Source organism: Colletes latitarsis, chromosome 6 (assembly GCF_051014445.1).
Source record: "Colletes latitarsis isolate SP2378_abdomen chromosome 6, iyColLati1, whole genome shotgun sequence".
Classification (NCBI taxonomy): Eukaryota; Metazoa; Arthropoda; class Insecta; order Hymenoptera; family Colletidae; genus Colletes; species Colletes latitarsis.
In genome coordinates, this window is record NC_135139.1 from 10,187,931 (window position 1) to 10,213,592 (window position 25,662).

Genomic DNA, 25,662 nt, shown 5'->3' on the forward strand with positions numbered 1-25,662 from the left:
GCCAACCCCGGGAAAAATTTTAATGGGAGATTCTAGGGGCCAAAATAAGACGAAAATCAAAAATACCAATTTATTGATTAAGGCTTCGTTAAAAAGTTATTAACGTTTAATAATTAAACAATTTATCGTTAATTTGCAACAAATGATTTAGGGACAATGTAGTACTATAACAGTACTGCTTAAGAATTGGGTATAGTGTATTTTTAATTGTGATATTGGTACATTATATCACATGGCGTATAGGACAACAAACTTCAAATAAGAATTTTATAGAGTACAGAATTTTCTGTGTATACTAACCTTTACGGAATATGACTGTGATTTATAACAATTAAGAGTACAATTCACAATGTATTCGATATGTAAAAGTACTCATCCCGCTACGGGAGTCGAACATGCAATTACATGTTATTTCTTTAATCGTTCGGAAAAATGTCTTGTAGTGGCCGGTGCCAATATTATCAGAGTATTTTGTTTAATACCTGATGTGGATATAACAAAGAGAGAAAAGTATACAGGTAGGTTGTTTATCTGTTATTTAGTAATCCTTAAATGACACCGGTGTCCGAATTTATTAGTCCTATATCACAAATATTCCTTTTTAGCGCGCTTTTGGTTAAACATAACATCACATTTCGTATATCTTTTTCTTTAAATTTTTTTACATTACATAAAAAATGAAGTCTTAAAATGTATTTTTTAATAAACAATTTGTCAACATTTTTCTTGATTCAGAATCACGCCCACCAAAAATGAAGTTAGAATGCTTGTCCCAATACACTTTACATGGAAATGTAATGTCGATGCAAGCTGTGGCTCTTGTCGGGTCTCAAAGAGATTCTCTCCTATTAAGCTTTCGCGATGCAAAATTGTCTGTTGTAGAATATGATCAAGATACACATGATCTCAGAACAGTATCATTACATTATTTTGAAGAGGAAGAAATAAGGGTAATAAACTCTCATTAATCTCAATGTAGTTAATCCAGATATTACTGTAGATACGTCTGTAAAGTTTGTAATTTAAAAAGTAAATTGATTCTTAATGCTACATACATCATTAAGGTTCCTATTTAAATATATTATAAGTTTTCTATTTGTTAAAACTATTTTTTATTTCTTTAGGATGGATGGACAAATCATCATCATATTCCTATTGTTAGGGTAGATCCTGAAGGAAGATGCGCAGTAATGTTAATATATGGTCGAAAACTAGTTGTACTGCCTTTTAAAAAAGATCCAAGTCTTGATGATGGAGATCTATTAGATAATTCAAAAGCATCATCTAATAAAACTCCTATATTGTCATCATATATGATAGTATTAAAATGTTTAGAGGAAAAAATGGACAATATAATAGATTTACAATTTTTACATGGTTATTACGAACCAACGTTATTAATATTGTATGAACCAGTGAGGACATTTTCAGGGTAAGTTGTATGTTTTCTAATGTAATTTGTTCCATTGAGAGGTATCAATATGTAACTAATATAATATAAAATTGTAGGCGTATTGCAGTTAGACAAGATACTTGTGCCATGGTTGCAATATCATTAAATATTCAACAGAGGGTACATCCCATAATTTGGTCTGTATCAAATTTACCATTTGACTGTTATCAAGCAGTACCAGTAAAGAAACCACTCGGTGGAACTTTAATTATGGCAGTTAATTCTCTCATTTACTTAAATCAAAGCATTCCACCTTATGGTGTTTCTTTAAATAACTTAGCAGAAACCAGTACAAATTTTCCATTAAGTTAGTATTAAATAATATGTTTAATATATGCATTATCCAAAAACATGATCTATATTACTTAGATATTAACATATCTAAATTCGTTGATAAGTTTTATAATTACAGAACCGCAAGAAGGCGTAAAAATAAGTCTAGAAGGTTCTCAAGTTGCATTTATATCATCAGATCGATTAGTAATTTCTTTAAAGAGTGGAGAATTATATGTATTGTCTTTGTTTGCTGATAGCATGCGTTCAGTGAGAGGATTTCATTTCGACAAAGCTGCAGCAAGTGTTTTAACTTCATGCGTAAGTACATAAAAAATAAATTCTATTCGATCTATGAGATTTAAGGTTTCCGCGGCTTGAGTTTATACTCGAATTCATGGCTTTCGGATGAATACCACGTCTATCTTCAGCAATTTGCTGATGTTTCGCAAATGTTGTAGTTTACATCTTTAGGGCTGGAGGCTCTGGTTTGAAGCCTCCTGTTTTTCGGAAGAAATAGAAATAGATCAGCTGATCTATTAACAACTCCGCTGATTGGTTGATACATCTTTCCGAACGAACACCCACAGCTATATAAGGACTTCCAAAAATCAGCAAACCTCAAACCAGAGCGAAACGTCGGCAAATTGATAAGATAAACGCGACATCTATCTGTAAGGCACGAGTCTGAGAGTAATTAATTTATGCTTGTAGATGTAAAATTTAATTTGTAGGTGTGCATGTGTGAAGATAATTACCTCTTTTTGGGATCACGTCTTGGTAATTCACTTTTATTAAGATTTATTGAAAAAGAATCAGAAAATTTACAAAATACGTATGAAAGCGAAATAACAATTGAAGAAGATGAAACTGAAGAAACTCCCGCAAAAAAAATAAAACAAGATTTTATAGGAGATTGGATGGCATCTGATGTATTAGACATAAAAGATCCAGAAGAACTAGAAGTGTATGGAAGTGAAACACACACTTCCATCCAGATTACATCATACATATTTGAGGTATTTACATAAAAAAACGCATTGGCATAAAATAAAAATTAATTTCATTATTCGATTAAACTTTTACAGGTGTGTGATAGTTTACTAAATATTGGACCATGCGGGAATATATCTATGGGTGAACCAGCTTTTTTATCTGAAGAATTTTCACACAGTCAAGACCCTGATGTTGAACTTGTCACAACTTCTGGATATGGTAAAAATGGTGCACTTTGTGTCCTTCAATGTGCAATTCGACCCCAGGTAATTGTTTCACATTTTAATTTCGAATTAGAAATTTTGCAATGTTATTACACTTGCAATCATCAAATAAAAATATTTTTTTATGAAACAGGTTGTAACTACATTCGAACTACCAGGGTGTGAAGACATGTGGACAGTTATTGGTACATTAAATATTGATGAACAAGTGAGGCCTGAAGCAGAAGGATCTCATGCTTTTTTGATTTTAAGTCAAGAAGATTCAACAATGGTATTGTACATTTTATATTTATCTAATGTTATTGTTTCTAAGAAGAAACATCTTTGTAGGTTTATAAAGTGGTGAAAGATAAGGGATAAGTATTTTTTTTTAGCAATGATAACTCTAATTGAAGAGATACAATGTGATACAAATTACCCTTGAAAGTTTTAGCGTTTTGATGCTATTTTGATTTTTAACCGGCTTCGATTTTGCCGATGTGTCTACTTAACTAAACTGTGTTAAACTTAAGTTGTCGCCGCTAAAAAAATACGTACTCCTTATTTTTGGTTGCTCTACAAATGTTTCATCAAAATCGAATAGAAGAACTATTCACTTATGTTTCTTGTAAGTATAATATGTATTCTTTAACATTATAATGTGTCTAGATATTACAAACTGGTCAAGAAATTAATGAAGTAGATCAAAGTGGATTCAGTACGCAGGGAAGCACAGTATTTGCTGGAAATCTTGGTGCAAATAGGTATATAGTACAAGTTACTCAAATGGGCGTACGTCTTTTACAAGGAATTGAACAGGTACCTCTAATACTGATATGATAAATGACTATTTGTGCGCATATTTATGCAAAAATCTTATATGGCTTTGTTACAATTATAGATCCAACACATGCCTATAGATCTTGGATGTCCAATTGTGCATGCAAGTTGTGCAGATCCTTATGTAACGTTACTTTCGGAAGATGGACAAGTTATGTTATTGACCCTTAGAGAAGGGCGTGGAACTGCAAAATTACACGCCCAAGCAGCTAATCTATTATTTGTAAATTAATAATTTTATTAAAACATTTACTTGTTATTTCTAATTTAAATTTACCGAACTTAAATTTTAGCGACCTCAAATAGAAGCATTATGCGCTTACAGAGATGTTAGTGGAATATTTACAACACAATTACCTGAAAATGTAGAAGACGAAGTACCTGAAGAAGAACATAATATAGAGGAACCACCGATAGTTGCCAATATCGACAACGAAGATGATCTTCTCTATGGTGATGCACCAGCCTTTCAAATGCCTGCACCATCGCTTACTAAAGTATCTGAGGGAGCATCGAAAAAAGCTCCTTGGTAATTTTTTAAATTTATAATTTATTCTATGTATAACTTAAATATTTAAAGTAATACAATTTTTTTTTTCTTTATAAAAAAATAGATAAAATTGTATGATTAAATATTTTTGACAGGTGGCAAAAGCATTTGCAAGAGATAAAACCAACATATTGGTTATTAGTATACAGAGACAGCGGAACGTTAGAAATTTATTCTCTTCCTGATTTACGCTTATCTTACCTTATTCGTAATTTCGGATATGGTCAATATGTATTACACGATAGCATGGAATCTACAACGTTGCAAACAGCAACTGTTAATGAAATTCCCAATCCTGAAATGCAGGTAAATAAAGGGTCCAGACTTTTAATAAACTATGTGTCTTTGAATGTGATACACTATTTGAGTAACTTCAATATTAGTTAAAATAATAAATATACATTTTTTATGAAAATGTTCTGTTACAGGTGCGTGAAATTTTAATGGTAGCATTAGGTCATCACGGAAATAGACCAATGCTTTTAGTAAGACTAGACTCTGAACTTCAAATTTATCAAGCATATAGATATCCAAAGGGCCACTTAAAATTACGATTTAAGAAATTAGATCACGGCATAATACCAGGACAATTAAAGTATAGAATTCTTTTTCTTAAATCTCAATATTTTTATTTTTAGCAAGTTATAAATTGGCCTTTTATTTTATAGGTTAACACCGAAAGATGAAGATATGCCTACAATGAATGAGACTCGACATTGTATGATGCGTTACTTCAGTAATATTGCTGGGTATAATGGTGTATTTATCTGCAGTGATTATCCTCATTGGATATTTCTCACAGGACGTGGCGAATTACGTACTCATCCAATGGGTATCGATGGTGCTGTTACATCCTTCGCGCCTTTTAATAATATAAATTGTCCACAAGGTTTTCTCTATTTCAATAGAAAGGTATTATTATTGTTATTATTAAAATCAAATTGGAAACTAAATATGTACTTTAATGGTTTAATTTCTAGGAAGAATTAAGGATATGTGTTTTACCAACTCATTTATCGTACGATGCACCATGGCCTGTTAGAAAAGTACCACTGAGATGTACACCACATTTTGTCACATATCATCTTGAAAGTAAAACTTACTGTGTTATAACGAGTATAGCCGAACCACTTAAAAGTTATTATAGATTCAATGGTGAAGATAAGGTATGAACTTAAGAAATAATAGTACTATTTTTAAAGTAATAGCAACATTTTTGTTGCTACAATTTTCTTCCTTTTATTTTAAGGAATTTACCGAAGAAGAACGATCAGAAAGATTTATTTACCCTTCGCAAGAACAATTTTCGATAGTGTTGTTCTCACCTGTTTCTTGGGAAACTATACCCAATACTAAAATTGAACTTGATCAGTGGGAACATGCAACTTGTCTAAAAAATGTTTCTCTGGCTTATGAAGGAACTCGATCTGGTTTGAAGGGATACATAGTAGTAGGAACAAATTATAACTATGGTGAAGATATTACAAGCAGAGGAAGGGTACGTCTTACTTTCGAATTTACAATAAGTACAGTATAATATCGTTAACCCCTTGCACTACGCTAAAATTCGTAAGAAACCGTGCCTAACCCATACGCCCGATTGATCGGAACGAGCCCTAATGTCGAAACTTGAGACACGATATGTCGATCGATGGAATATCGATATTTACGAGTTCGACTCGTGATATTCATGTTTTGTTGAAATGTCGATTACGAGTCACACTCGTGTTATTCACGTTTGACATGAAATTGAACAGCGAGCCTGACTCATGATATTCAAGTTTGACTTAAAATTTTCATCACGAGTCAGACTCGTGAAAATAATGCAAGGGGTTAAGAACGCATTTTCGACTACACGTTAGGAATGCGTTTCTTACTCCTGCATTCCGAAGGAGAGAAACAAGAAAGAATCTCTACCGAAACTCTGATCCTTACCCGTGCGTTCCTAACGAGCTTTTACTGTATATGTTAATACGACTACAATTTTAATTTTGACATTATTTTGTAGATACTTATATTTGATATAATTGAAGTTGTACCTGAACCTGGTCAGCCATTGACGAAAAATAGATTCAAACAGATTTATGCAAAAGAACAAAAAGGTCCAATAACTGCTATCACACAAGTATCAGGATTTCTAGTCTCAGCCGTTGGACAAAAAATATATATTTGGCAATTAAAGGATAATGACCTTGTTGGAGTTGCTTTTATAGACACACAAATTTACATTCACCAAATGTTAAGCATCAAAAGCTTAATTTTAATAGCCGATGTATATAAATCGATTAGTTTATTAAGATTTCAAGAAGAGTATAGAACGTTATCTCTCGTCAGTAGAGTAAGTTTAAGTTCAGTTGTAACTGCACGTTCTTACCGTAGAAAAACGAAAATAAAAATACACCTTTTTAGGATTTTAGACCGGCAGAAGTATATACTATTGAATACTTAATCGATAATACTAATTTAGGATTTCTTGTGGCTGATGGTGAAAGCAATATAGCTTTATTTATGTATCAACCGGAATCGAGAGAAAGTCTTGGAGGACAAAAATTAATTAGAAAAGCTGATTTCCATTTAGGTCAGAAAATAAATACGTTCTTTCGTATAAAAAGCAAACTTTCAGATCCGGCAAATGATAAAAAATACTTTTCTGGTGCGGATAAAAGACACGTTACTATGTATGGTAAGTAGAATTTAAAATGTAAACACGAACTCGGTGAGATTTGTAAGTAAATTTACATTAATTGTATTTTGTATTAGCAACTTTGGATGGCAGCCTTGGTTATATTTTACCTGTACCAGAAAAAACATACCGAAGATTACTCATGTTACAAAATGTTTTGGTAACACATATTTGTCACATTGCTGGATTGAACCCCAAAGCTTATCGGTAAGTATCTCGTCTAAAATAATTATATATTAAGATCAACGTTACAAATATTCTCTGTAATTATTTTGCTTTTTTTCAGTACTTACAAAAGCTATGTTCGAACTCAAGGAAATCCTGCAAGGGGTATTATTGATGGTGATCTAGTTTGGCGCTATCTCTATTTACCCAACAATGAAAAAATAGATGTGGCCAAAAAGATTGGAACGCGTGTGCAAGAAATAATAGAAGACCTTACAGAGATAGATCGACAAACAGCTCATTTTTAAAATCGTGCCTTTCCATCATTCCATACAGAAAAAATATTTTCTTTTAAAATACTATTTCCTAAATAGCGAAACGTGTCATCAAAAGAATATTTTTTCTATTTTAAATAAAAATAACTTCTCATGCTCGTATTATTTACATGTAATCATAAATCTAATGCGTTTTAGTATTTTTTCATCAAATGAGAAAACCTGAAGTGTGAATACAAATCAATCTGAACAGTGTAGATATATATGTATGTTAATTAGAATGAATTTTGTACAAATAAAAAATTTATTGTCGATTCTTTAATTTGCTAAATTCACAAGTTATTTTATACTGCAGTAACGTACATAACATTCATTTAAAAAATAAATTTTTATAAAGACTGAAATATATAAACTTTCATCGAGTTCTCTAGAGACCATCGCATAATAAAAGAAAAATACGTTAAAATTGATTTCACCATGCATTCAGTATCAATGTACGAATCCATTCGAGCATCAAGTATTCTTTCGAGACGATCAACGAGACGTGAAACTCGACGTATGTATTAAAAATTTACGTGCATATATGGAACATTGAGAATTATTAATATTAATATCATAACTAAGCGTATTACTGTAAAGAAAAAATCAATTTTATACGTGCGTATCGAAACGTACATTTTTACTTTAAACTGTATTGATCAAACAATTGCAAATCAGACATAACCAGTCAGTTAGCATGAGTGTAATGTAAATTCTACGGATTTACTTAAAAGTAGTTAATACAATTGAGTCAGTGTAAAGTAATACTACAGTGAGACAGAGTAAATATATTGATTGATTGTTCCTTTTTATACCATGTTTTCTATAATTTTAAATTTATAAATTTTTATACAAATATTTACTACGTACTTTCGTGCTTATTTATACTCTTTTCTGTATAGTGTCTGCATTGGAACCAACACCTTTGGAGAAAAGGCTTTGCGAGGCATTCGATGTGTTTGATACTGCAAAAGTCGGTGAAATAGATGTTAGTGATTTAGGAACTATTATCAGAGCATTAGGATGTGTCATTACCGAAGCAGAATTGCAAGAGATACAAGTTGAAGTGGAAGATGTAGCAAACAATTGTGTACCATTAAACAGATTTCTAGAATATATGTGCAAAGCCATAAACGAACGCAAGTTAGATATTTGCAAACCTCGATTTTATTAATCCTCCGGCGGATGCGCATACCGAGTACACGACTTAGTCTCTTGCTAAAAAATTTTTTTTCTATTCCTCGTTTGAAGGTTTTTCTATCTATACGACCCAAAAATTAAAATTTCATAACATCAACGCCGCGTATACGAAGTACAAAAAAAGGCGCTCGTTTTGCGATAAAAAGCGCGCCTGTCGGAGGGTTAAGAAATAATAACTAAGATAGTTACTTTTTTTTATGATTTTATTTAATACTGTGGTTTAAATTTTTTACCTAGATTTAAACCAGCCGAACCAGAGGATTTGTTAAAAGCATTTCAATTATTAGATCCTGAAAATCGGGGATATATTATGCGCGATGTTTTAGAAAAAGCAATGATGGAAATTGGAGAACCATTTTCGGAAGAAGAAATAGCTGATATGATGGCCATTGCATGTGATCCACAAACAAAAAAAATCAATTACGAACATTACATTAATATGCTAATTGTACGTATTGCATACTTTTTTTTAGTATATATGCAAACATTTATTGCTTCATTACAGGAACGATTATTAATACATTGACTACTCATACCTGAAATCACGAATACGATTTCAAACATTCAAAAAGACGATGAGATTTTCATAATAAATATTCTACTATCCTTTTTAAGTACTAATATATTCATTATGGCTTTTATAAAGTAGCTACAAATTACAGTTTAAAAAATCTTTTAGATTATTGTGCAAACAGTATTTTTTCTCTGTTTAGTGAAGTTTTAAGTAAAAATCGTCTTAAAACGCATGTAGGTCTGCGGACAATTAACGTGTTAAAATTAGGGAACATTACATATAAGAACACTTTCAAATATCATTTATAGGTGAAAATACCTAATAAAATCAATGTATACTCTATTGTCGATAAAATGGATATTGCTCTATTAGAAGCTATGCCGAAAAAACGTAGATTGGAAAGCCTTCTTCAGAGCTTTCAGGACATTAAACTTACTTGAAAAATATGAATGATTTTGTGATTATTCGAAGTAATGCTGTTCAGTGAAGAAAATACCATTAATGAAGAAAATTTGTTAGTATCAACATGTATTTAGAAATATTTAAAATATTTTTTTATTATTCTTTTAACAATCAGGATCTTAAATATAATGTTTAAAAATATGAATATAAAAATAAGAGTTTTTAAATTCTCTGAATATATATTGTGTACGCGTGTACATACAAATTTATATACATATAGAAAAGCGTGATAAATATAAACTTCCTCAATCCATTGCATTGATTTCCATTATTGCATGAATCTTAATACTTGTAGAAATATTCAGTTCCATTTCCTGGAATTACTAAGGTTCTACTGAATATATAAATTTATGTTTTATAATTTTGCAAAAACTGGAGGTTCAGATTTAGAAGCTTGTGACATGGAAGCGTTTACAAAGTCCTCGCTTTGTAACATAGTTTGATTATACATAGCCTATTAATATAATTAAAAAAAATGTATTTATATTTATATAACAATAATTATATTATTATAGGTGGAATAATATTGGTGCTTACAATATGATTAAGACCCTCTTGAACAGAATGATCTCTCGAGTAAATTAAATTTAATTTTGCACCTTGTACTGCAACTGGACTTTTACTTGCTATCTCCTCTGCAAGTTTCATTGTACCTGTTAGTAAGCTAAAAGAAGTAGAAAGAACTTGGTAAATTATACCTAAAGATTAATGTAAAATTTGATAAAAGTACTGCTATATATATTATTTGCATAAAATATGAGAAACTTTTCTACCTTTCTTGATTATCAAATAACTGACTAACAAAACCATACTGCAATGCCTCGGAAGCAGTAAATTTCCTTCCAGTATACACAAGTTCTCTGACTAAGCTGTCGGAACCTATAATTTTTGGAAATCTTTGCAATGTACCCACATCAGCAGCCATACCCACATCAACTTCTTTGATCTGAAACCATGCATCTGAGGAACAATATCGAATATCTGCTGCTGATATCATATCTAAACCAGCTCCGATACATGCACCATGTATAGCTGCAATCACTGGTTTTGGACACTAAAGGATAATTTTATGAAAACTTAAATATAATTTAAATAAACTCAGAATTATAAATATTAAAGTTATAATTAATGAGTGACCTCTTCTATAGCATTAAAGCTATTTTGATATCCTTTTATATATAGTTGTAAAACTTTGTATCTTCGTGCAATGTCTTCGTGTTTAGCTATTTCGGTTCCTAATTGCATTAGATTGCTAATATCAATACCTACAAAATTTATTGTACTTTATTTTTGAATTATTTATTTATTAAATAAAATGTTCATTAAATAAAGGTAAATCTTCATTACAGCACTCCTATAACTATAGGATTTTATCTATAGGACTTCACAATAACTATAGGAGTGATTTATAATAAAAAGAGATATTGTGAATAAGAGTTACTTGCACAAACAATATTGTGATATAATTGATTTACATGGATGTTCAACTTACATTCAGGCTCTAGTTTTGATTCAATTTAAAAATAATGATGTACCTGCACAAAATGCTTTACCAGCTCCTGCAAGAATTATGACTCTGCACTCTGGATTTGTTGCTAATTCGTCAAAACAATTCTTGAATTCTCTGCATAGCCATTAAATAAATAATATTAAATTTTGAAAATAATATTAATCACAGTCTAATATAAATACATACTTCCACATGGTATCATTTATAGCATTAAGTTTTTGTGGTCTACTCATTTCTACCATATAAATAAACTCTTTTGGTACTGATATTTTTAGCATACTATAATTCATTTTACAATATTGCACTGCTGGGAAAAACAACATTTATAATAAAATACAATACTCGGTAAAAATAGTAGAAAAATTTCTTACGTGTCTTCGTTGCACTCGTTAACAAATTACGTGTACTAGATACTAGATTTAAAGCCATTGTTGTTAATAGTCAAATTCAATGTAAGAAATGAAACAAATTGCTTCCTTTCTATATTTATATATTCCATATACAAAAAAGATAAAATAAATTAAGTATAAAATTAAAAAACATCTAGATTGCGCTTTATTAGTTTACAAAGGTAAAGCAGGTACGTCAATGGATTCCATAGTCTAATTATAGTAGCGCTCAGATAAGTGACTGCATTTTTGTTCGTTTAAATGACCGTGGTCATTCCCACCAATTTTAAAAGCCTTTGAATATAGAGCGTGATAAGCGTAACTTGACGTCAGTCCTTATCGATACATTGTATATCCGATTTCGGGTGCCAGCTATTGTATCTCACTCGCACTTAACTTCTTTCCTTATCTCCGTTGAATTCTGAGAAGTAATCACGCCCATATAAATGACCGTGACCGGTCACGAGCGTGGGCAATTAAGTGGGCACTCTTGTACTTTGTACAGTTAATTATTGTATACAAGATCACATGACTTGTAATAGAGGCAAAACGAATAAAAAGTGATGACATTCTTTGTGAAAAAATATAGTTCAAAATCAATATAATAATTATAATTATATATTATATTATAACTGCATAGTTTATGATTTCAAAGTTCAGTATTGGTTCTCAGAATTGATAAGCTAGGATTTGAATTTCACTGAGAACAGATCACAATGTGGTTCCAGAATACTTTGTTTTTAATATTTATTTTATCGTGGCAACCTACCACGCAATATATTTTCCCTACTAAATTTTATGGCAGTTTCCAAAAGCAACTGCACAATCAAAATGAAGCAGATAATGTGAAATACAAATATGAAATTCAAACAATCGATATGCCAGTATGTTTTTGTGACAATTTCTATTGTTAAATTTACAATTAGGTCTATTTAATACGTTTTCATATTTTCAAATTCAAATCTAGATTTTTTATTACAGGTGGATCATTTTAGTTTTTCAGTGCCAGACAGATTTAAATTAAGATATCTTTTAAATGGAACTTGGCAAACAGAAAAGAATGCACCTATTTTTTTTTATACTGGAAATGAAGGAAACATCGAAACTTTTGCCCAAAATACAGTAAGTATAAACGTGAAAACATATATAATTTAAAATAATTAATATAATTTTTCTTTATACTATTACAATTATGTATTTCATTATATTTGGTTCATTCCTATTTCTGTGCCTTTTATGTTCTTAGAATTTTCATACATTCTAGATTTCTTAATAATTGTCATATTTTATAGGGATTTATGTGGGAGATAGCTCCAAAATTTGGAGCATTATTAGTTTTTGCTGAGCATCGTTATTATGGAGAATCTATGCCATATGGCAATCAGTCTTACAATGGTTCACATCATTTGGGATACCTAACATCTCAACAAGCTCTTGCAGATTACGTTGATCTTATTCAGTATTTGAGGTCCAAATCAGAAAATAAGCAGAGTCCTGTTATAGTTTTTGGTGGTTCGTATGGCGGTATGCTCAGTGCATGGATTCGTATGAAATATCCTCATATTGTACAAGGGTAAATAAGTGAAATAGATAAAATTGAAAATAATATATAACAAATAATATATTTATCATATAGGATGTTTAATTATTTGTGGGATGCATTTTAATAATGGGTTAAACACTAGAAAACAAAAAAAATTTCATATAAACTTGTTTCTCAGTAATAGTAATTTTTGTGTTTAATTATCTCAAATATTTCTACAGAAATTGTTTATAAAATTTTCACGTACTGAAATACTGCTCACAAAACATGTTTGTTGACGTTATCATAATAATTAATTATGATAAGGTCAGATAATTCATATATTTATATCATATTACATTATATATTCATTTCAGAGCAATAGCAGCTTCAGCTCCAATTCTTCAATTTCCTGGAATTGTAGAATGTGAATCTTTTGCACGAATAGTTACATCAGACTTTAGGAAAGCACATCCAAATTGTCCGAAACTTATTCGCAAATCATGGAATGTCATTACCAACATAACCTCAAATGGTAAGAAATTATTCTACTTTTTCTTATTGTACATACATGGTAGGATGTTTAACATATGTTTCTTATAATGATACTATTATTTTATTTTAATAGACAAAGGAAAACAGTGGTTGTCGGATAATTGGAAATTATGTCAACCATTAAAGAATGCTACTGATATTAAAGAACTAAAATCTTATTTACAAGACATTTATGGAAACCTTGCTATGATGAACTATCCATATAAAGCTGATTTTATAGCACCATTACCTGCCAATCCTGTTAATGTAGGTATACAATCTACAAAAGATTGTATACAAATTTATTATAATATTTTTTACAAAATTTTTGAATAGATTTATTTTTTATTTTCGTTGCAGGCTGCATGTAAATACTTAACAAACGAATCATTAACAGACACAGAGTTGTTGAATGCAATACATAATGCTACTAACGTATTTACTAATTACACTGGGGAAACAAAATGTTTAGCTTTAAATAATTCTACACCGGATTTAGATGCTTCAGGGTGGTATTATCAAGCTTGTACAGAAATGGTGATGCCAATGTGTACTGATGGGAAAAATGATATGTATGAACCTGATTCGTGGAATTTTGATGAATATGCAAAAGAATGTATGAAAAAATACTCTGTAAAACCACAACCAAATTTAGCATGTCAACAATATGGGTGTAAAGATTTATCAACTGTGACAAATGTTGTTTTTAGGTATGTACTAGTAATTGGTATTATTGTTCTATTGGATGTAGAAAATTATAGTTGAGACTTTACATGTACTAATAAGTTCTGTGACTTTTGTCTTAAAGCCAGTTTGTTTCTAAAAAAATGATCAATTACATCAGTGATTACAAAATAGTCTTAGCATAATATTCATAATAGAACAGAAATCAATTAATATAGTTTTTCTCATTTATATAATTACTGTATGCATTTAGTAATGGTTTATTGGACCCATGGACTGGTGGTGGAATATTACGTAACTTATCGTCATCAGCAGTAGCAATAATCATTCCAGAAGGTGCCCACCATCTTGATTTACGGAGCAGTGATGCAAATGATCCGTATAGTGTTGTTTTAACACGAAAATATCATCGTTATTTTATTAAAAAATGGATCCAAGAATATCGTAAATCAACATCAAAATTAATTAAATAAATATTTTCTGTTCTGTTGCTACAATACATACTTGTGATAAAATACGTATTATAAATATTTCGAAATAGAAATATACTTGGGCTAACGAGACGAGTCAGCAAACGTAAACACACCTGAATGTGACTTGTAAGTGTCCTTTAACAGCCAATGACTGCAGCCGTAGCATCGACTACGTAGATATCACACGCATACTTCGGTTTTCTTCACCGATTCGTCTCGTTGCCCCGAGTATAGGTACATAGAAATTATTTCTGAGATGGGCCATCTCTTACTTTTCTGTTCCGCGCAAGCGTAGAAAAACTGCTCCATTATATCTACTTAAGTGCCCGAATAAATTAACGCTGAAAACGCTTAAAAAACTAATTTCCAGTTTCATAACCCAAAAATATCTTCTGCTTATAGGATTAGCATGTAAAAAATACACTTAAAGTGCAAAATAATTTGTTTATAATATTAACATCAAAATCATTATTAAGGCGTCATAATTAATATAATAAACAATGATTTTAATACATTCAAGAGATAAGAAGTTTTTTTTCACATTCATTTCTTAATTTTTATAAATTCTAAAGTTTTATAATCCTTTATAGCTGCTCCAAATATTATTCAAATCTAATTAATATCTAATTAAATTCTTCAACCATTTTTCTACACATTATTTCATACAATTAATAAGTTATAAACACTTAACTTTACCGATATTTGTCGATCATTGCTGAGTGAATCATTCACTAGTGTGAATGATCTATCAATGACATGCAGCGTAGTATAAATAAAGATCCCTAGATTTTTGATTCAATAGAAACTGTGTAAGTAAAAAATAAAAAGTAATGTAAAATTACAAAGTAAACGAGCCTAAGCGTGTTTAGAGGGTCTACATTTTTTATATGTAATATGCATACAAACTTAAAATTTGAGTTAATAAATGTTGGTATAACATGTTTTGACATTAGTTTAAGATGGCGGTATTTTTCAGTGTTGGTGCGTGATAGTAGATCCGTGTTCTTTAATTTTTTCGTGTTATTAGTAGAAAATTCGTCGTTAATGAATTATGGAGGCTGGTGCGAGTACCGGTACTCGTACAACGCGATTTATGATGGAAGGTGTCGGAGCTCGGGTCATCCGTGGACCCGAATGGAAATGGGGTAAACAGGTTAGTAGAAAGGTTAACTCAGTTAAGCTTAATTTTTCTGTATTTTATTATAAATTACTGTATTTTATTTACTAAAGATACATTTTGAATAATTCAGTTTACTACTTCTATTAATCTTTTTGGATCATCGTGCAATTTTATACTTGTATAATGTTTGAAATTATATATGTGTATTTAAGGTTAACGTGTAGTTGATACGTATTTAATTTAATACTTTCCGAAGAACTGGTTATATTTGATGATTTCGTAGTATAAATATGAGTTCTATTATCTTATTAAAATATAATATATATTCTAAATGTATGTTATATTGCATATTTAATTTCTATCTCCGATTTCTTCTGCATTGTATACATTATTTTTTTTTTCGAATTAACTTTTATCTACATCGAAGACTACAAACAAACTTTTATGTATTTTGCTTTTACTTTAGTAATAAATCTTGAAAGCTTCATTCGTATATTTTCAAAAAAATACTTCATTATTTTATAAAAATTAATTTTTTGATTGATAGGATGGAGGAGAGGGTCATGTGGGAACTGTTAGAAATTTTGAATCTCCAGAAGAAGTTGTTGTTGTTTGGGATAATGGTACTGCAGCTAATTATCGTTGTTCTGGCGCATTTGATCTTCGAATTTTGGATTCAGCTCCAACGGGTGTAAAGCATGATGGAACAATGTGTGATACATGTAGACAACAACCAATTTTTGGAATTCGTTGGAAATGTGCAGAATGTGGAAATTACGATCTCTGTTCTATTTGTTATCATGGTGACAAACATCACCTGAGACATAGATTTTATCGTATAGCAACTCCTGGAAGTGAAAGAGTGTTATTAGAACCAAGGCGTAAAAGTAAAAAGGTATAGTCATAGTCATAGTCTATTTTAGTGTTATAGAATTACCATTATTACATTTGATATGTAATTTATATTTTTACATATAATATTAGATTGCAATTCGTGGTATATTTCCTGGTGCGAGGGTTGTGCGAGGTGTTGATTGGCAATGGGAAGATCAAGATGGTGGAAATGGGCGAAGAGGTAAAGTCAACGAAGTTCAAGATTGGTCAGCTGCTAGTCCACGATCAGCAGCATATGTTATATGGGATAATGGTGCCAAAAATTTGTATCGTGTTGGTTTTGAAGGCATGGTTAGTTTAAAGAATTTATATTTTATTCAAGCGAGGAGTTAATACAGAAGAACTACGTAAATAATGAATAATGGTTTATGGTTTAGGCGGATTTGAAAGTCGTTAACGATGCTAAGGGTCAGACAGTGTATAGGGATCATTTGCCACTATTAGGTGAACAGGGCCCAGGTCGAACTGGACCACATGGATTACAAATTGGAGATCAGGTAATTAAAGACTATAGTTAGTTTAAATAATTAAATAGTAATTTATATTGTGGCGACACCTCCCGTATGCGCCACCAGAGGGGCCGCTTTTTCGCAAACGCTTGACTGATCCTTCCGTTCTTATATATACGCTTCTCGACCGACTATCCAATGTTCAGGCGTCTAAGGCAGGGCCTGCTAGGATACTTTATGAAGTACACTAGCAAGCCCGAGCGAAACGCGCCTCGCTCCTTTCCTTCTCTTAACCCCTTGCCCTACAACCACGAGTAAGACTCGTGGTCAGCTAATCGGGCCACGAAATGGAGTAAATCACGGGTGAGAGCCCCCACGTATTGCATCGGTCGGGCTTAACGTCGTAAACAACACGGTACTACTTACTAGGCTTTCGTGGTTTGTACACGCACCCCAACGTAAACAAAACGGACTTTGGCTCTTGTGGTCAATACTCGTCGTTATTTTGGCTCAGTTTTGTGACCGACCTTGTTGTTGTTTATGGCACACGCTATTGGAACTCAAATCGTAAGGCAAGGAGTTAATTTCTATCTCGCTTACCATTCCTCCATCTAACAAGCGCGTCACAGTATATAAGAATATATAATTTTTGTAATAATAATTAGTTACTTTAGCTTTTAAAAGTTAAAGTGATAAATGATGTCTTTTTATTTATAGGTTAATGTTGATTTAGAATTAGAAATAGTACAGTCATTACAACATGGACATGGTGGCTGGACGGATGGAATGTTCGAATGTCTCGGCACTACCGGCACTGTTGTTGGTATTGACGAAGATCATGACATTGTCGTGTCATATCCAAGTGGAAATCGGTGGACTTTCAATCCTGCTGTATTGACAAAAGTACAAATACCAGTACCAGTTACCAGTTCAAGCTCTGATAACCAAACATTTGCGGTTGGAGATTTGGTACAAATATGTAACGATCTAGAGAAAATTAAATTGCTTCAACGCGGTCATGGCGAATGGGCCGAAGCAATGGCACCGGTTCGTACTATTTTTCAATCAAGAATTTTAGCACTTCCAACTTACTTTTAATAATATTTACATGTTTTATCAGACTATGGGGAAAATTGGTAGAGTTTTGCAAATATATCACGATGGAGATTTAAAAGTAGAAGTTTGTAGTACATCTTGGACATATAATCCTCAAGCGGTCACGAAAGTAGCAAGTAGCGATGGTAGTGTTCCAGGAAATAGCAGTGGAGGTACGTTTAAATCATCATAGACAATTTAATTATATTTCTTTTGTACGAACCATCTTCTGTAACTATATATATATATAATATATATATATATATATGTATTTAATTCGCGTTATTTTTTTTTTTTTCAGAACGTTTATCGGCACTGTTGAAAAAATTATTTGAAACACATGTCTCGGGCGATGTTAACGAAGAATTAGTAAAAACTGCTGCGAATGGCGATGCTACTAAATGTGAAGAATGTTTGAAAAGACCCGAAGCCGATGTAAACGGTGTATTTGCTGGTCATACTGCTTTACAAGCTGCAAGTCAAAATGGTCATCTAGAAGTTATTAAAATCCTCCTCCGCTATAAGGCAGATGTAGAAATTGAAGTAAGTATTATTTTTTATTTATATATTTTAAAGGAATGTTTGCATAAATGTGTGATATTAAAAATAGGCGTATTTAAAATTATGCACGTATATGGTACATTTAGGATAAAGATGGCGATAGAGCTGTACATCATGCAGCTTTTGGAGATGAACCGGGTGTAATGGCATTGTTGGCTGGTGCTGGAGCTGACTTGAATGCGAGAAATAAAAGGCGTCAAACAGCCCTCCATATCGCGGTTAACAAAGGACATGCCGGTGTAGTGCGTACGTTGCTGGAATTAGGTTGCCATCCGAGTTTACAGGTAAGTTTATATTTTACATACAGTTTCTTTTTATCTTATATATAAAAACATAATGTAGTAGTTGACATTTAATTATTGACATAAAGATGTCTTTCAGTATTTAAATTAAAAGTAATATTGAATTAAAATTAAAATTATTACCAAATATTAAATTAAATATATTTATTATTATAAACAGACATCTTCAATGATTATAATCTTACAAGCTTGGTCTTCCATAGTTACATATTAAATGTTATTATTAATACTAACTGAATTTATATAGCATAGAAGTTACATATTTATTAGTATAAGCCCTTTTTTAGCTTTTGGGAAAATATTACTAGCATTATAATATACTAGTACATTTATTGTTTTCTGTATAATAATTTAGAAAAAATAAAGGAAATTAAAAATACAACGTATTGATATTTTAATTCGATATGTTCTGTTTGCTTTATTGTTAGTGTATTATATTTAAAGATCATTAAAGGTATATCTCTTAACGAGATTGTGGAAGATGTAAAGTTTTTTCAGTAGTGGTCTCTCATGGTAGTTTTATACATAATATAAAATTACGGCTTCTTTTTTACCGATTCCATTGTATTTAGTATAGTACATTATGTATTATCTATGAAGCAAATATAGCGATCTCGTCAAAGTAATAGAAAGCGAAGACAGTACATATTTATCATCCTTGGGGGTAGAATGTTACTTTAGACTGAGCTTGGAGTGATCTTGTTTGGATGTTGGAACTTTAAAGGCAGTTACAAAAACATATTCAAGCATTTCTTATTTCTTATTTTTCGTTCGGTTACATTTTTTCTGTTCTAATAACTGTTTTAATCTAGTTTGAAACAGTTATTTCCGGAACCGTTTCAACCACTGTTTCAAACATAGGTGACATTCGAATAAAATTTGCTCTTCTCCGGTCCAAGGATTGTATTTTAAACATTTTCGCGATCCTAAATAACATTAACGCGGCTCTTTGAGGGGAATAGTACGAACATTTGGATAACGAAGGCTTCGTCTACTTTTTCGCCTTTCTTGATTCGGGTTACCGTTTGTACTTCAAATTCTCCGTTGTTACTTTATTTTTTACTCCTCCGTGAGCTTGTATACGTGCGCGTACGTGTCGATACGCCGTGAATTTTCTCTCTTGGCTTAATTACTCGGCCCTGGGACTTGTCCTTCCATTTTGGTTTTGAGAGTGGAAAGTCGTCGCGCATACAGAGCCACACGCACGAACGTGAATTAGTGTTAATTCACCTTTGTTACATGGGTATCTCCTCATTTGCAGGAGACTTAATTAATGCAGTTATCTGCCTGGAGGAAGCCTCGAATTCCACCTGCGTTACGAGTGTCGCGGGATTGTGTTTGAGAATACGTGTTGCGCATAATCAAGGCGCTCTCTGTATATCTGGTGTTCGGGGCAATGGGATATAACACCGGGGGATCCCTATTTTTCTTCGAAACAATTCGAACCCGAGGACAACCGGGAGCGTTTTCCGCGATAAACAACACTTACGTGCCTGGCATACGCCGTTGACTTTGGGTTCTTTCGTTCCTCGCTCTTCTTATTTTTTTCTTCCTCCTTCGAGACAGCTTCCTCTCGATCTTAAGCCACTGTCATAACAGGACGTTTCACGCATCTGGAAAGAAAGATATTTACCGTCTGTTCTGTGTAGGATTATTGTTTAAACGATAATATAGGGATGCAGGGTATTCATTTGAAAATTTCACGTTTAAATGTCTCGAGAACAACGCATTTTTAGGAAAAATATTAGGTAAATCTGCATTTCAATGACTTTGCACCTAAATCAACATGTTTTTTTTTTTAAAAAGCTGTATTCTAATTGTTGGCTCTCACAAGATTCGTGGAGTTATTTAATAAATAGATAAGTACAAGAACTATTTACAAACACCTTAAATTTCTTAATAAATATATACAGGGTGTTCGGTCACCCCTGGGAAAAATTTTAATAGAGGATTCTAGAGGCCAAAATCAGACGAAAATCAAGAACACCAACTTGTTGATGGAGGCTTCGTTAAAAATTTATTAACAATTAAATTCAAAAATTTCAAATCGTTCTGGAAAAATTATTTTCGGTTGCGGGGGTCAATTACAATCATTTTTGGTGAATACACATACTTTCGAAATCCTACCCACTTTTGAGAAAAAAATTCGAGTAAGTGTTGAAAGTTTTGGGTGAAAAAAAAGACTTTCGAATCGTCTTGGAAAAATTATTTTTAGTTGCAGGGGTCAATTGCAATCATTTTTGGTGAATAGACATACCCCCGAAATCCTACTCAGTTTCGAGAAAAAAATTCCTTACCGAAAATCTAATTTCTGGCCAGAAATGTCTGCCCGAATTTTCATGCGAATCTTTAAAACGTCATAACTTCTGAACGGATTGGACGATTTTAATGTTTAAAAAAGCAAACTACGCGTATTTTAGTGGAGAATATGTACAAATTGCAAAAATATTCGAAAAGTTGGTCCTTGACCCCGCAAAATGAGAAAAACCTCATAAAAATGGTCCAATTTTCAAACAGCCATAACTCCTACAATAGTGAATATATTTCAATGAAACTTTTTTCTGAAGTAGAGCTCATAAGTGCCTACAAAAAGTATTACACAACTTTTCTGTAGGGCGTCAAATAAAATTACTAAAAATCAAAAACGAATTTTTAAGAAAAATCGACAGGGGGTAGGTGCCTAAAATTTTCGACGAAAAAAAAAAATTTCAAATCGTTCTAAAAAAATTATTTTCTGTTGAGAGGGTCAATTACAATCATTTTTGGTGAATAGATATATCCCCGAAATGTTGCGCATTTTCGAGAAAAAAATTCAGTACGGTCGGAACTTTAAACGTTAATAACTATTTAACGAAGCCTTCATCAACAAATTGGCATTCCTGATTTTCGTCTTATTTTGCCCTCTAGAATCGCCCATTTAAATTTTTCCCAGGGGTGGCCGAACACCCTGTATACACCCTGTTAACAATTATACGTATATAAATGGTTCGTAGATTTCTTGACATTTAATCCATATAAATTTTGTTCTATTACACTCTTGTATACTATGTATCTGTAATTGTTCTCTGTTCTATTGTAACTTGTCAAGTGTTTTGACTGTAACTTTTCTTGTGTAACTTTTCAATGTTCTTGTGTCAGTGAGTTCTGTTCTATTCTGTGGTGATTATTAAGAAACTAATTAAGTATGGCTTAATGGTTTTAGGGTATGACAATTCCTTTTGTAAAATAAGGTACTATTGCTAGATGACCAAATTAAGTGATTTATGTAATTGGGAAATAAATGATGTGTCCGATAATATAAAATGTTGGAATTCCCAACACTAATATTGAAAAGAAATATAGAGCAGAGGAACTTAAAAAGGCTTTTTTTTGTTAAAAAAGAAACAGTTTATTTATGTTCAGTACACTAAATATTTCTTTAAACCAAAGTATTCGTGATTGGAACCTTCAACCACACTGTCCATAAATTTCCAAATTTTTCGAATTCCTGAGGCGAAGTTGTTTACATTCGAAAGTCGTCAAAGGAATTAATTAAACCGGGGTATTTAAAATTCTTTAAAACGTAGGCCCTACGGGCGATTATAATAAATTTTTTGCAAAGCCTTCTTTTCGCGTAACGCTCTTTCACAGGTATAGAAAGTAATTAAGAAAGTTAGGTAATGCTTCCTCTCATTTTCATAATTACCGCGCGAAATGGTATAAATTAACAGTAAACGTAAATCAACGATGTTTTTAAGTGGTCCTCGCCGGTCAGCCGGTTAATGTAATGCGATAATATTTCCATCTTTATACTTTCGCGTTTTCAGGGGATTTTTCAAAAACCTGCTTACGTCCCGTCGAAATAAGCACCGTTCGACGTTAAAGTCTCCGTTATTTTTTCGTTATATTAGTTCATCTTTTGGGCAATTTAAATATTTTTTACACTAAAACTCATCACTCCATTTATTTAAAAATCCAGACACGTGTATATTTATTTCTTTGTGGAAATATTAACAATGTCTACTATGTATGAATATAGATTTAATGTCTACTATGTATGAATATACTTTTCATACAAACTTTACATATATCTCGTTTGATATCACATCAAAGTAAAAATTTTTGTTCCTTTTATTTTTAATCTGCCATCTTTTGGGTAATTTAAATATTTTGTACACTAAAACTCTTCGCTCCATTTATTTAAAAATCCAGACACGTGTATATTTATTTCTTTGTGGAAATATTAATAATGTCCACTATGTATGAATATAGCTTTTCATACAAACTTCATATATATCTCGTTTGATATCAGATCAAAGTAAAAATTTTTGTTCCTTTTATTTTTAATTGGTATTATTCGAGTTAGAAGGGGTCGCCTAAATTGGAAGTTCCCAAGGGGAGTTGGTAACCCTAGCGTCGGTCCTGTTTAGAATATTTCAGACGTCCTGAATATTTTAAAAACCCTGAAAGTTTTGAAAGCCCTGGCAATCTTAGAAACATCTAAATTTATTTTTTGTATTAATTTAACTTCAAGGTATATATCAAATACGTTTAAAAAATCAGGGATTTGAGTTTGATCGAATATAAAGTATAAGGAGTAGTACTTGATCGATTTCGCGAGTCATTATATCGTGTGGGTCGTTGAATATTTTCCGTTTCATGTGAAGTGTGACGCTATTAATCGCGTAGCTGGTGGCGAGAACGAATGGTCGCGCGCTCAAACGAAAGTGTCATGAAGTGTGTACAATCACGCGAATTCTAACCAATGAGGATTAATCGTTTCCCAGGAACAGTGTCCTCCCATGACACCGAGCAACTCAATCTCTCGGACATAGTGTTCCAACCGAGACCACTTTATTTTACGAGCCAGAGCAGGACTCCCGCGTACGCCATAATCGAGGCCGATTGTGTTCGCTACGTTGACCAGTATGGTTAAATAAATCCCGAGAATAAACCGTAGTAATCTCCATTGGTACCGGATGTTGTCTGCGGACGTGAAACAGGGTTTTTTACACCTCAATGCAAACGGTACAATTGTCTTGGGTAGTTGAATTCTTCGATAAATCATCCAAACAACTTGGAATTTTAATTTTTAATAGTAGCATCTTTACGGATTCGGTATCATTTATGTATCACATAAAAATCTACCAGTTACTCTCCCCACTCGTATCCGTACACTATAATGGTGATTCACTATAAATGAAAAGAAACTTCTTTCTTATGAATATTTTCCGTTTTTAACAAATGTTGTTTACTACACTGTTTTACTTTTTATTTACGGAGTAGTTTTGTTTTTTATGAATTCTTTTTCTCATTTATTTTCATCAAATATTGTGTATATTACACTGTGTGTTACTTCCTATTTACTTCTTTTTTTATTTAAATATTAAACGGCAAGTAATTCCTAATATTTAGGTATAATATAAACAACAGTGTACAATACTGTTACCAATAAACAAATCAACAATACGTGGTGTTTTTCCACGCGGTCACTCATCCTAGTACTGACCGCGCCCAATGCAGCTTCACTTCGGTGATCAGACGAGAACCATGTGTTTGCAACCTGCCACAACCGTTGACAAGTTTTGTCTTTAATTTGTTATGAAAAACAAGCTCCCTTTCATCAATAACGAATCGCTATTATAGCACATGAATACCTGTGAGAGTAATTGCATTAATTTTTGTTTCATCTGGCCAATAAATTCAAGCTGGTGTATATTTCGTTAGAATCATTAACTTTTATTTCAATCTCGAGCGTCCATGGGAGCGTGATCGAATAGATTTTCCGGGCCTGTCGCGTTCGTATCAGACGAATCGCGTTCTCGTCGAGAAGGAAGGGGTGGTGGGGGGCTCATAAGGAAAAAGTAAAAACGAGAACACCCGGTAGCTCTTTGCTCTCTCGTGCGAATAATGCATTCAGTCGAGCCAGGAGACTTTGCGCCGCAGCGACGTCTTCTATCCGAGAAAATGGTTCGCAATTTCGACATGAGGTGAGGTGGGGTTGACCGGGTCGGGGGTGGCTGGGTCGACGGAAGTAGGGGTTGGAAGAGTGGTGTGTGCCTATAGCCCGTATGGCCCCTATTACAAATCCAATACCCACCTAGCCCGATGGTATACGACATCTTTTTTTTTTCTATCTTCTTCTCTCTTGCTCTCTTCATTTCCCTCTCCTCTCCCCTTTTTCCCCTCTCTTCACTCAATCTATCTTGCAGCCGCGCACTGTACCTGCTAGAGCCGTATCCTGGCGCGATGCTGCTATAAAACATATTCGCTGACAGCGACGATATTCCCCTCGGTGCAAAGTCGACAGAAGTAACGCTCTTGGTTTGCACGCCCTGGAAGAAAATGGCCGTTCCTGTCTATGATCGCTCGAAAGGGTTATGTCGAAGGTAGATCGTTCAGAGGGAAGGGGATTCGTGTCTAGAGTGAAGCGTTACGTCCATCTTTCCATCTCACGCGCGTAAATTTCGATTATTGACGCTCGTGCTGATGAGTGA

General features: G+C 32.5%; 5 protein-coding genes across 9 annotated transcripts in view; 4 read left to right on the forward strand and 1 right to left on the reverse strand.

Annotated features, from left to right (window-relative positions):
• The first annotated feature begins 240 nt into the window (after positions 1–240).
• Cpsf1 (cleavage and polyadenylation specificity factor subunit 1) lies at positions 241–8,480 on the forward strand. Of its 3 annotated transcripts, XR_013079896.1 has the most exons (21): positions 241–518; positions 736–950; positions 1,125–1,432; positions 1,510–1,760; positions 1,866–2,047; positions 2,461–2,745; positions 2,815–2,988; positions 3,080–3,217; positions 3,595–3,744; positions 3,827–3,988; positions 4,059–4,294; positions 4,411–4,621; positions 4,744–4,910; positions 4,984–5,227; positions 5,296–5,481; positions 5,565–5,813; positions 6,324–6,653; positions 6,725–6,998; positions 7,076–7,205; positions 7,285–7,994; positions 8,380–8,480. XR_013079896.1 is itself a non-coding variant. In XM_076767464.1 (20 exons), exons 1-20 carry the CDS (start codon positions 350–352, stop codon positions 7,469–7,471), a joined length of 4,248 nt encoding a protein of 1,415 aa, XP_076623579.1. In that variant the 5' UTR covers positions 241–349; the 3' UTR covers positions 7,472–8,447. The 3 variants fall into 3 exon arrangements, 2 of the variants coding, with proteins under 2 accessions (XP_076623579.1, XP_076623580.1); XM_076767464.1 differs by having other exon boundaries at positions 7,285–8,447; XM_076767465.1 differs by lacking the exons at positions 7,076–7,205; positions 7,285–7,994; positions 8,380–8,480 and having other exon boundaries at positions 6,783–6,952.
• Positions 8,349–9,662, forward strand: LOC143343031 (dynein regulatory complex protein 8; the record flags this gene model as incomplete). Its single annotated transcript, XM_076767508.1, has 2 exons — positions 8,349–8,620; positions 8,915–9,662. Coding segments are annotated over 2 exons (561 nt in total), but the record flags the coding sequence as incomplete, so codon positions are not given.
• A 60-nt stretch (positions 9,663–9,722) lies between these two features.
• Positions 9,723–11,974, reverse strand: LOC143343025 (delta(3,5)-Delta(2,4)-dienoyl-CoA isomerase, mitochondrial). 2 transcript variants are annotated; one of them, XM_076767498.1, is made up of 7 exons: positions 11,535–11,974; positions 11,350–11,470; positions 11,189–11,277; positions 10,791–10,918; positions 10,427–10,707; positions 10,191–10,317; positions 9,723–10,107 (listed from the first exon to the last, which is right to left on the reverse strand). In XM_076767498.1, exons 1-7 carry the CDS (start codon positions 11,590–11,592, stop codon positions 10,009–10,011), a joined length of 903 nt encoding a protein of 300 aa, XP_076623613.1. In that variant the 5' UTR covers positions 11,593–11,974; the 3' UTR covers positions 9,723–10,008. The 2 variants fall into 2 exon arrangements, with proteins under 2 accessions (XP_076623613.1, XP_076623614.1); XM_076767499.1 differs by having other exon boundaries at positions 11,350–11,467; positions 11,535–11,969.
• Positions 11,975–12,033: 59 nt separating this feature from the next.
• Positions 12,034–15,294, forward strand: LOC143343019 (lysosomal Pro-X carboxypeptidase). Its single transcript, XM_076767488.1, has 7 exons — positions 12,034–12,436; positions 12,534–12,674; positions 12,845–13,125; positions 13,452–13,609; positions 13,703–13,875; positions 13,969–14,318; positions 14,546–15,294. The coding sequence occupies exons 1-7, from the start codon at positions 12,269–12,271 to the stop codon at positions 14,763–14,765; spliced, it is 1,491 nt and encodes a 496-aa protein (XP_076623603.1). The 5' UTR covers positions 12,034–12,268; the 3' UTR covers positions 14,766–15,294.
• Positions 15,295–15,524: 230 nt separating this feature from the next.
• The window catches only part of Mib1 (E3 ubiquitin-protein ligase mind bomb 1), a 642,152-nt gene continuing 632,014 nt past the window's right edge, over positions 15,525–25,662 (forward strand). For both annotated transcript variants that reach the window (XM_076767466.1, XM_076767467.1), the window contains exons 1-8: positions 15,525–15,918; positions 16,433–16,780; positions 16,870–17,070; positions 17,157–17,276; positions 17,946–18,275; positions 18,349–18,496; positions 18,625–18,866; positions 18,971–19,168. In XM_076767466.1, the coding sequence (XP_076623581.1) occupies positions 15,817–15,918; positions 16,433–16,780; positions 16,870–17,070; positions 17,157–17,276; positions 17,946–18,275; positions 18,349–18,496; positions 18,625–18,866; positions 18,971–19,168 (1,689 nt within the window). In that variant the 5' untranslated portion in view covers positions 15,525–15,816. The remainder of the gene's footprint in view (positions 15,919–16,432; positions 16,781–16,869; positions 17,071–17,156; positions 17,277–17,945; positions 18,276–18,348; positions 18,497–18,624; positions 18,867–18,970; positions 19,169–25,662) is intronic.